Source organism: Xiphophorus hellerii, chromosome 18, assembly GCF_003331165.1.
Source record: "Xiphophorus hellerii strain 12219 chromosome 18, Xiphophorus_hellerii-4.1, whole genome shotgun sequence".
Taxonomy (NCBI): domain Eukaryota; kingdom Metazoa; phylum Chordata; class Actinopteri; order Cyprinodontiformes; family Poeciliidae; genus Xiphophorus; species Xiphophorus hellerii.
In genome coordinates, this window is record NC_045689.1 from 6440449 (window position 1) to 6452489 (window position 12041).

At 40.7% G+C, this 12041-nt stretch overlaps 2 protein-coding genes across 2 annotated transcripts in view; one reads left to right on the plus strand and one right to left on the minus strand.

The window, feature by feature from the left end:
• The window catches only part of bcl9l (bcl9 like), a 46318-nt gene extending 42422 nt beyond the window's left edge, over positions 1-3896 (plus strand). Inside the window, 2 exon segments of the mRNA XM_032545132.1 lie at positions 1593-2647; positions 2649-3896. Coding sequence (XP_032401023.1) covers positions 1593-2647; positions 2649-2681 — 1088 coding nt within the window. The 3' untranslated portion in view covers positions 2682-3896.
• Positions 3897-5791: 1895 nt separating this feature from the next.
• On the minus strand, positions 5792-9934 carry cxcr5 (chemokine (C-X-C motif) receptor 5). Its single transcript, XM_032590321.1, has 2 exons — positions 9545-9934; positions 5792-6958 (listed from the first exon to the last, which is right to left on the minus strand). Exons 1-2 carry the CDS (start codon positions 9575-9577, stop codon positions 5894-5896), a joined length of 1098 nt encoding a protein of 365 aa, XP_032446212.1. The 5' UTR covers positions 9578-9934; the 3' UTR covers positions 5792-5893.
• Positions 9935-12041: the final 2107 nt, after the last annotated feature.

A 12041-nucleotide genomic window follows, 5' to 3' on the forward strand; every position in this document is an offset into this window, starting at 1 on the left:
TGGAGAAGGCGTTCGACCGTGTCCCTCGGGGAGCCCTGTGGGGGGTTCTCCGGGAGTATGGGGTACCGGGCCCTTTGATACGGGCTGTCAGGTCCCTGTATGACCGGTGTCAGAGTCTGGTCCGCATTGCCGGCAGTAAGTCGGGCTCGTTTCCGGTGAGAGTTGGACTCCGCCAGGGCTGCCCTTTGTCACCGATTCTGTTCATCACTTTCATGGACAGAATTTCTAGGCGCAGCCAAGGTGTTGAGGGGATCCGATTTGGTGGCCTTAGGATCTCATCTCTGCTTTTTGCAGACGATGTGGTCCTTTTGGCTTCATCAGATCGTGATCTGCAGCTCTCGCTGGAGCGGTTCGCAGCCGAGTGTGACGCGGCCGGGATGAGGATCAGTGCCTCCAAATCCGAGGCCATGGTCTTGAGCCGGAAAAGGGTAGAGTGCCTTCTCCGGGTCAGGGGGGGTGTCCTGCCCCAAGTGGAGGAGTTTAAGTATCTCGGGATCTTGTTCACGAATGGGGGAAGAAGGGAGCGGGAGATCGACAGGCGGATTGGCGCAGCGTCTGCTGTCAAGCGGGCGCTGTACCGGTCCGTCGTGGTGAAGAGAGAGCTGAGCCAAAAAGCGAAGCTCTCGATTTACCGGTCGATCTACGTTCCCACCCTCATCTATGGTCATGACTTGGGTCATGACGAAAGAAGATGCGGATACAAGCGGCGAATGGTTTTTCCTAGGGTGGCTGGGTCTCCTAGAGATAGGGGAGAAGCTAGCATGGGAGGACTCATAGAGCGGCTTCACATCGAGAGGAGCCAGTGAGTGGCTCGGCATCTGGTCAGGGCTCTAACGCCTCCCTGTGAGTTTCGAGTCCCACGGGAGGAGCCGGGGAAGACCAGGACACGCTGAGGACTATGTCTCTCGGCTGCCGGGAGCTCAAGGAGGAGCTAGAAGAGTGCGGGAGAGAGGAAGTCTGGGCCCCCTCTGAGCTGCTACCCCGCGACCCGACCTCGGATAAGCGAATAGATGGAGGATTAAATTAAACCATTTTAAAAAAAATAAATATTTAGGGCTGAAACGATCAATTGGATTAATCAAGATTAATTGATTATTGCAATGATCATCAACCAATTTAGTATTTGATCAATCTTTAACTGGATTAAATAAAATCATTTTAATTTAGTCCAGAGAAATATTTAAGGCTAAAACAATTAATCATGATTAATTGGATTAATAACCGATTAATTTGCTTGATTATTGCAAGCCAATTTGGTAAGTGATTAATTAACTTGACCGAATTAAACAATTTAAAATACAGGAATGTTTATGGTTGAAATTAATCGAGATTGATTCAGTTATAATCAGGTGTTGCAATAATCGTCAACCAATTTAGTAATCGATTAATCATGAACTGAAGTGGAGACTCAAAAATGAGTCATTTCATTACCTGAAAAACAAATTCAAAGCAGTAATTAAGGCAAAACTGCACAAAAATATGTACATTTTGCATATTAGATTTAAAAAATGCACTCTGTTCACTGTTTGAACTGAGTGAATTAAGTAAACTCATTTGTTTTGTCGTCCATGTTTTCTCCTCTTCCTCTCCAGGAAACATGGCGAACGCCCAGATGTCTCAGATGCTGAACTGTCAAGGCTCCATCGGACCCCAGAACGAGCCTCAGAGCCCGATGGGTCTGGTCAGCCAAGGCCAGCAGCATCTGTCCCATGATGCCCCTGGGCCTGAACTGGGCATGCCAGTCATGAGTTCGGTCATTATGGGAGGCGGCGCGCCTGACGGGATGGGCCCCAGCAGCGCGTCGCCGCTGTCGACGGGTTTTCCTCGTATGCAGCCGCCCATGCACTCTCCGATCGGAGGAATGCCGCCGAACTTTCCCCAGCCCAGCGACGACATCCTGCCGCATCAGCAGCTTCAGATGCTCAGCAAAGGCCACCATCACCAGCGTGTGCCGCACCCGCCCGACTCCTTCCCGCCACTGCCTCTGGGCGACGGCCCGGATTTGAGCGAGGTGATTCGGCCGACGCAGACGGGGATCCCAGAGTTCGATCTGTCTCGCATCATGCCGTCCGACAAGCCCAGCAGCACGCTGCAGTATTTCCCCAAAAGCGAGCCTCATCAGAACCCACACCAGCAGCATACTCCACAGCAGCTGCTCAAGCAGCTTTCCCAACATGGCGGAGGCGGTGGTGGCAGTGCGTCGTGCAACCCGCATCTAGCCAGCCTGCAGAGCATGGCGGAGCAGCAGCTGCCTCCCCACCCTTCGCACGGAGTTATCCGACAAGGTATGGGAGGGTCGAGGGCGGTGATGTCCGGCGGCGGCGCCATGTGTCCGCCGGGACACATGATGGGAAGGACAGGAATGATGCCGCCTCAGCAGCAGCCGGCCATGATGGCCAACAATCTCCTCCACCATCCGTCGGGGCCGTACCCTGGCATGATGCCGCCGCAGCAGCACCCGCACAGCTTGATGACGCAGCAGAACATTATGATGATGCAGGCGAAACAGAGGAGCATGTCGATCCCAGGGGAGCCGTTTGGACACCAGGGGCCCATGGTGGGGCCGCCCCACCCTCAGGCGGCCATGATGGGGCAGCAGCAGCCGCTCAGGCAGCGGGGGATGAGTCTGGACAGTCCGATCGGCTACTGGCTCCGGCGGCATGGCCAATATGCCTTTCTGACCCGGCTTCGTACTTACACAACGTCCATTTTTGGTGTACTGTTATTCCCACCTGAGTGAAGTTCCTCCCTCGACATCTTCTTCAGATTAAACGAAATTGCTGTCAAACATTTGTGCAGCAAACATTTTTTGTTTATGCTGTTTTTAAATATATTAAAGGAGACATGGTAGGTAAAATTCACATTATGCACTTTTTCCATTCTTCCGTCTGGGTTTGTACTGCTTGCCCAAACAGTTAAAAACATAAACATCCAGCTGCTTTATGGAAATAAGTTAATATTTTTTAGCGTCTGGAAAATTATCTGTTTGAAAAACCTCTGGAATATAGTCACAAATCAGCAGGCACTGCCCCGTTACTTGGCACCCCTAGAGAAGCCCAACCCCGTTGCCTAGCAACCCCAGCAAAATTCCACCCGTCACCTAGCAACCCAAGCTGAGCTCCAGCATGTTTGGAAAAGACGAATGTTTAGTTTTTGACTTGCCATCCAGAAACCACAGCAGCTTATTTGGATTTATAGTGACGGAGGCCCTAAAACAGCTCATTCTGAAATTCTAGAGATATTCATAAATGTTTCCAGAGGTCATCAAAGGTCAACCAACCACTGTACATTTACAAAATCAAACGAAATTGATACAAATTAACTGTGCTATGCTTGTGCAGCTAAATTATTTGTAGCACAGCTGATTGACAATGATTTTTTTTTTGTGCTCGTTGATCTTCAATGACCTCTGCAAACATTTAATATTTTTAAAATTTTGCTAAACTTTTGACACCAACCTCGTTTAATTTGAAGACGGTTGGGGGGCCAACTTCAATCGGGTGTTAATCCCGTATATGTCTGAGTGATGATTTCCAACTTTTCTGGGCTGAAGCTGATTTTAAGACATGTAAAAATTTCAGAGCACTGTAACACTGTTCAATAAATTTGAAGCCATTTTCTAAATAATAAAAATACTGTAAATTGTGTAAATTTCCACAAAATCTGTGTATTTGCTTGGTGACGGTCAAGAGAGGAGTGCCTCAAATTTCTATTTGTTTTAATATCATTGATTTATTTTTTTCTCCAATTTAAAAAAAAAAACTTGTGAAAATAAATTATATATAAATATATAATATATACTTGCTGTATATAAGATGCAATGTGTGATTGTTTGAAGTTGTTCTGTCTGTGTTTTAATAGAAGTCTACAAATAGAATAATAATCTCTGGAGTTAATTTGGTTATTGTGTTTATTTCTTTAGGCAACAGTTATTTGTCATATATATACATATAAAATAAAAAACTTTGTTTAGCTACAATACAAGCAAATAATACAGTTCATTACAGCCGGATACCTTTTATCCACATAGTAAATACAAAGTTGTGAATACAGAAACAGGAAATGTTGAGTATATATAGGATGTTAACTAGGAATTCACTGATATGTTATAGCTGATAACTGATGTCTACCAATATCATATACATTTTGCTACCTTTTCAACACCCTGGGAAAAAAATAGACCACACCACTGACTTAAGTTAAATTCCCCACAATCCTTTGCTGGATCACATGATCAAATCCTTTTTTTAAATCGAACAGATATGTAAAAAAATTACCAATATGGCCAATACTGATATTAGCAATGATATATATTGCATCCCTAATGTTAACCTTTTAATATGGCATTACTTTAAAAATATTGTTGTACTTTTTGAGATTTATTTGTAGCTGACGTTTTCACACAAATTGAGCTTAATTTCCGATGTTCTACTCTGAGAAAATTTGGTTCTTTAATTAAAATAAAAACCATCAACCGGTTGGTTGTACAGTCAACCAACCGATCCAAAGGAATAGGAAACAAGGTAAAATACATTAAAGTTTCCAAAGTTGCATTTTGTTCCTAATATTAAAATTAAGATTTTCGGCATATATGCGGGGGTCCACTGTGTACACAATTTTACATACAATGCCAACTCCTTACCGTTCCTCTTTTCAGCCCATTTCGTGCCTTTAATGGGCCACATATGTAAAGGCATACATACACTAGCGTACTTCACTCCGCGGAGGTCTGCGCATGCTCAATACTGACTTAAACTGGACGTCGCAATATGCGGTCGCACTGTGAACTGCTCGGCGGGAAACAATGATCAAATCGGACTGTTTTGTATGTGACACTGAGCTAATAAGTGTTGCCGTCGGCAAGATGGCGCCGAATGAGAATCGGCGCCATCTTGTGGACAAAATGACGTCACATTTCGAAGCACGTCTCACGGAAGAGACATAGCAACTTGGATGATACATCAATGACTTTCAGAGAAAAAGACGTGGAGGAAAATGCTTTCGCCCTGGGTAAGGATTAGACACCGCGCAGGAAATTAGTACGCGCGACTGAAATATGTACAGTACGGCTGAGTTTGTGGGAGCCTTAAATGTAAATTGTAGCATAGGGCTGGACAACACGGCCGAAAACCTATCAGGGTAAGTGGTTCATATGAATCGACTTCGGTAATTATTATTGATTGTTTTTTTGTTTTAAATATTCGAAATACTGCCAGATTGGTGGCGTAACGTTCACTGCTCACTTTTATGCAGCTGTGAGACACAGTGCTAGTTACTTAACCTGTTTTTGTTAGGTAACCAGAGTCAATGAATTAGTTAATGGCACAGATGTCACAGTAATCAATAAATCAATTTAATCGCATGATTAATTAAAACACTGTCAATAATTTCCATTTGCATGATTTATTGTTTTTATCTTTTCTCTCTTTTTCTTCCCAAAAATATATAAGTGTTCAGTCTGGTGCTTTGGTCTCAACTCTACCTTTTTTTAAGGATAGTTTTGTTAACAGATACTTCATAATTCATTTTATTTGTTGTTTTGATTATTTATTTTGGATATTCAAAACGTCTTCCAGTTCCAGTGTTAAATATTCATTAGCCTTTCAAGTTTATTGATCTTTGAGAATGTGTTCTTGCATTATTATGCCATTATTACCATTATATTAGTTAAAAATGGTCTCAAACATCGATGTTGTTTATCACAATAACTTCTGGGACAATTTGTTATTGTGACAGGTCTACCACCAACCTTACTTGGGTAGCCGTAAGAGGTTGACGGCTAGCTTTTTATGTATTATCTATTGATATTGAGATATACATATAGATATATCTGATTTATTGGTCCAGCCCTTTGGGTAGCACTTTAGACTCTTGATAAATCTTGAGTCATTAGTCAATACATGACCATGCTGTTCGATGTCGTTCCATCAGAAACAGACGGTCTTCCGTAATTTTGAGTTTTGATAAACCGCAGGCAAAAGCGGCCGCAGCCCAGACGACACAGAAGATGCAACAGCTCATTACGAAACTGCACCCCAACAAATGCGTACAGGAACGGGTTGAGGCAGCAGTGTGAGACACCCAGACTCTCTGTCACAGCATGAGCTTGAGCTAGCGCTTTCCAGGACCAACAGGTGTCGCTCGTTACGACTTCCAGGTCAACGAGAGTTTTCATCAGTGAGGTGATGTTGTTTGGTAGCCAGCAGACACAAAATACAATGGTGACAAGCAGAGCCAGCCGGATGGCTCCCTTCTTTGCTTGGCTTTTCTGACTCTTGAACAAAGTGATGACAAGTGCGGTGTAACAGTAACACATGACAGCCAGCGAGAAGAAAAAGCTCACATGATGCAAGACCCTGTTGGCCAGAACCCAGTTTTGCGCATTGATTTCATAACGATAGTAATCACACTCGGGCAAGGAGTCGTTTGTGTTTGACCTGGCAGAGAGAAAGACGGCGTTGGGCAGTGACAACAGGAAACAGATGAGCCAAAGTGAAGCGCAGGTCAGGTGCACTTTTTTCGGGCGTCGACTTTGCATGCTGGGGATTGCGTGGACGATGGCCAGATACCGATCGAATCCAATGCAAGCCAGGAGGAAACTCCCACACAGGAGGTTCAGGTTTCTCAACACGCCATTAAGCATGCAGAAAAACTCCCCGAACATCCATCCGGCGACGCTTTCGACCACGTTGAAAGGCAGCGTGAATATCAGCAGGAGGTCGGTCAGGGCGAGGTGCAGCAGGTAGATCTCAGTGATGCGCAGCCGACGGTGACGCCTCAGGAGGATGGCGACCATCAGGCCATTTCCGGCCAAACCCAGAAGGAAGATGAGGCTGTTGAGCACCGGGCTGAACACAGAGTAAAACTTCAGGAATATCAATCTTTCGTCATCGCAGGTGAAAGTGTCTTCATTATTATCTGTGTTATTGTCATAGCTGTAAGAGTCATAGTCGTTGTCCTATGAAATAAAGAACAAAGAGAATTTCGTTATGACACAGCAGCGGAATAAGAGTCATTATGTAACAGATAAACAGACTTAAACCCTGCAGTCTTCTCAGTCAAATCGGTTCCCGGAAGCTCTGAATGTGCCAGATTATTTCCACTTCCTCTTTAAAGACATCTGAGCTATTTTTAGCTATTTTGAGTAGCAAAACATCCGTAGCAAATAAAGGAGAACTACTTTCTATAATCATCTGCAATGGATTCACTTGCTGCAAAAACACAAAATATTAACAAGAATTTTTAATCCTGTTTTAGTGCAAATATCTTAATACACTTGAAATAAGACAAAACTGACTTACAGTTTTTAGCCATAAATAGGAGCTTGTTTTAAGTCAATAAGTCCTTACTGTTGATGGAAAAGTCTTACAACATGGGAAAAATGTCTTATTAGAAATGAAATGATCTGCCACTACAACTACAACATTTTCATCAATATAAAGAAATTATTGACTTAAAACACGCTCTTACTTGCTGAAATGCTATTTATAAGCTAGTTTTGTATTTTATATATATATTTTTACTGAGATATTGTTTTTGGAAACTAGTCCAAAATTACTTGGCAAGATTTTGTGTTTTTGTAGTGTATATCAACCCTGAAGTATTATAATTTATTACTATCGGGAAATCCACAAAATTTAGTTACACGCCAACTGTTGATCCAAAATCCAGAGTATTTTCAAATTATTATTCTTCGCCCGTTATAATCAAACTCCATCAGATATTGGAGATGTGATTGGTCCATCTTTGCTGTCAGGCTGCAGGTTTACTGGTGACTCCTGAAGTTGGGTGTGTTCATACTAATCCTGTTTAATCCGCTTCAATCAAACTGTAGTTTGTTTGTCTCGAAAGTCCAGTTCGTTTGTGGAGGTGTGAATGCGCAATCAAACTCTGATGCGGACCAAAACGGTGAACTCTGGTCTGTCTACAAACCTCGGTCTCTCTGACTGAGACCGGTTCAGACAGAACCGCTCTCTGAACCGCTCTCTCTCTCAAGAGATCAACGAGAGTTTTCGTCAGCGAGGTGATGAAACTCTGAATTGAACTCTGGTGCAGATTAAATGTGAACGCCAAGTGGACCTAAGATTGCTCCAAAAGCAGGAAGTGAACTACAGCGTAGGGAATTCTGGGTAAATACAACCATAACAAACGTGCTAGACTAGTGGGAAAAATGGGTGTTTATGCATGCGGTTGTTTGTCAACAGCTCCAATTTTGTTTGTTTACATTTCGTGAAGAAGGAAGTTGCGCTCAGTGTCTTCAGACGTTTTCATGTCGTTTCTCTTGGTGGTTCTTGGTGCAGCGCCTCCACAGGCGAGGAGGGGAACAGGTTTTTCAAATGATTTGGTTTGTTTTAACTCAGTGCCTTGTGAAAAAGAACCGCTGCAGCTGAAAATGTAACAAATGTTGCGACTTTGGTCCCCAATCGAACCAAATCTACCGGAATATCAGACGTGGAAACACCCTGGCATACATACTGACCACTTTCCATCTACTACATTCTCCTACTACTCTCCACTTTTGCAGTTAACCTCTGGTTTTTCTGTCCATATAAATTATACTTCATCTGACATTTGTATCATTATGTTTTACCTTTTCTCTCTTTTTGACAATATTACTAAGAAAGCTACTGGTTACTATGGTTACCATAGTTACCCTAGTTTAGCTAAGTTTTTCTCCAACATTGAATTACTTTTTGCTTAACGTAGAAAGTGCTCCTGTGTCAGTGATTCTCTACTTTTTTTCTCTGCTTTTTCTGAAACTTCCAGTTGGAAGTTGAGTTTTTATTAAGACGACGTTTGTTGTAAATTGGTGCTATTTAAATAAACTGAAGAATTGCTTATAAAGTTACATTAATAAACATTAAAGATTTTAATTAACTAGATAAAAAGAAAACTTTGTCATCTAAAAAATTTATAAAATGTAATCAGTTCATCTTAAACAACTTGATCTTTACAATTTTGGCTGCTACTTTTAATTCGGCTCATTCATATAGCTGCAAATGACAACAAACAGCATCCATTTTATACGCAAAAATGTGTAAAAGCATATAAATAATCTGATCATGTGCATTATTTCCTCTTTTTCTGCTATATTAGAAAAATCAAGCCCTCAGCACATTTATTTTAAATATTCAACATGCTTTGGACAAGTTCTTCTTTTCTGGTTGCTTGGTTAAATAACAGGAAACAAGCAGTGCACAGCTAATTTGAATAAATCCCATATGTTGCATACATCTTTCCTGTCTAGGTTTATTTAAGACATTTAAGGAACAGGGCGATTTAAATGATAAAATAACAAACAAGCAAGAAATATTGCATTACAGTTGCAAAATAAAGAAAATAAATACAAATATTAGGTTTCCGTTTTAAAAATCTGTATTGGTTTTAAAATTGAAATATAGAAATATGAGAAATTAGGTAAATCGACTTAAATTATAATCTGAATTCACTATCTGGGATAAAAATAGATAAAAAAAAAAACACTTAAATGTACACTAAATGATGAATTAATCAGCGTTATTGTGAAGGTGGGTTAAAGTCTCACCATGTCTCCAGTGTAGGTCTTTGTGAAAGCCATGACGGCGCGGCTGGAGATGATCGTTTCACACTTATGCAGCGGCAAAGCGCAAACACTTCCTCTTATGCTTTCCTTTTAAATTTGCCTTCTAAAGCTTTCTGTTGGGTGGAGACGCGGAGAAGAGAATTAGCAGCTGAAAAAAGATTTCTGCAGCGGATACACGAGCAGCGATGCGCAGCCACAGCGACAAATTAAACGTGGTAGACTCAAAAGTAGACTTAGGCCAAAAAAACAACCTAAAATTAAACAAATGAAGTTGCCTGATATTTATGGTAGATGCAAAACTCGAAAGGAATTTTACCACTGTATATTAGGGCCGTTGTAGATAGAGAAAAGAAGTACATTTTTTGCCAAAAACTCTGAAATTTAGCGATTAATCTCAGAAATTTTCGAGAAAACTTAAAAAAAAAAAATTTTTAATTAAAAAATAATTTTTTTTTTTTTTGTCATTTGAAATTCCAGCCTGACGTTACAGGAAACATCATAACTGTAAGGTGTGCTTGTTTAAATTTTCAGGCTTCTCTCAGAACTCCGTACTGTAGCTTTAAGACGACTATCTTTATGTTTCTGCTCAACTTGTTTTTGTGTAAATTCGTTTAATTCTGCAACATTTGGCCCAGTGATGCCCTCTTCAGGTCCAACAGTGGCTCCTGCAGCTCAGTTTTCTCATGTGACGTCACACGCGTAACCGGCAGCCATCTTGGTAGGCAGTTCCTATGGAGTTGCTATGACAACAATCTTAGAACTAGCTCTCGACTCACAAACAGTGTAAGTACATTACAGATATTACTCGATTACATTTTTTGAGTACTCTCTGTGTAATACTTCTTTAAAATCAGAGATATTTACTGACAAACTAGAAAATTTGCTTTGGTGGTTGTTGTGGTTTCTCAGTTTGTTTTTTCTCTTCCAGACTTCTAGGGTGTTGACCTTCTTTCCCTTTAAATCATGGGTGTCCAAAGTGTGGACACAAATGGAGCCATTTGTGGCCCTTAGACTGATTTTGTTCGGCCCCCGACTGCAATTCAATATGACCCGTACATGCAGACGAAAATTTTTAATTTGGAATCAGGGTAAAAATTCTTAACATGATTTTCTACACAGGAAAATGTAAAGTACAACAGAATGTATTTGTGTTTTTATAACCAAGTTTTAATAAAAGGTAAAACTTGATTTTTACTGAAAAGCCGACTTTGCTGCAGCCAAATCAGCTTTTATTCTTTCTTAAAAATTGGCTGAATATAGTGAGCATTTAGAAACAAATTGACCCACATCTTGTTCTTATTACTGAAAATAAATTAATTCAATTGAGCCCAACAAATGAAAACTAGACTCCTTTTTTAAATGCACTAAATGTGCAAAATTAAAGTTTTTGAAAAAAAATTTTTTGATCAATATCAGAAATTTTCTACAAAATGTTTTTAATTTTTTTAAATTAAATTAAATTTCAGAGTTTTTGGCGAAAACGTTCTCCTTTTTTTCTATCTACGACGGCCCTGATGCACCGACATAAAAACACCTTTACAGTTTTGGATATACAATAAATACCAGGCTATTTTACTTGCTTGATTTTAGGTTGTTTTGTTTTGACCTGCGATTTTCCCCACTTTTCTCTGTTTCTTTTCTTCTTGCTTTTTGTCTCTGTGGTTGTTAGATTTAAAATAAACCCAAAGCAATATCTGATAAAGTTTTATGTGGGTGAAAGCAGCAATGCTCCACTTGTGAAAGTAAAACTGTTTGACCTTGATTACTCCAATAGCAACTTTGAATGCCGCACAGGACTTGTTCAGTAAAATTAAATTAAATAAAACAATTCGGTATTTAAAATGAAATCTACTTTGTTTCTTTTGGGAAGAATACCAGTGTGATTGTTTTTTACTGAGGTACTTTCTGTGGCAATATTCAGAGTTTTGTTTGATTTCTGACCTTAACTGTTTAAATATTAGGCCACTCACTTTGTTTCAGGGATTTTAGAGTCTGTAGCCTCCAAACATCAACACAAAGTTTGGTGTTTTGGAAACGACTTAGATGTGAAGGAGGGGAAGAAACGCATTGTTTGCATGTTTGAGGTTTAAGTAAAACAAATGGGGGGTGAATGCGAATTACTTTTATTTTTTAAAAATGTTTGAGAAACAAAAAATTTAATTTGGATTTCACAATTAGTCACCATCTAGTTTCTCTCTCTCACTTAAAAACTTAATGAAATGCACTGAAGTGTGCAAAAAGGACAGCATAAAAATGCTCAAAATGATTTTTGGAGGCAACATTCTGGCATTTGCTCTGAAAGCACGATTATGTTTGCAAAGCTTTGCATTAATAAACTCCTATTGGCTGGCATCATACATCTGCAAGCCGCTACAGCGAACCGTAAAGGTCACGGGTTGAAGGTGTGAACAGAACCACATCATCTGCAAAAATCAGACATTTCGAAACCAGATACCGTGATTTCCATAAACGCCACAAA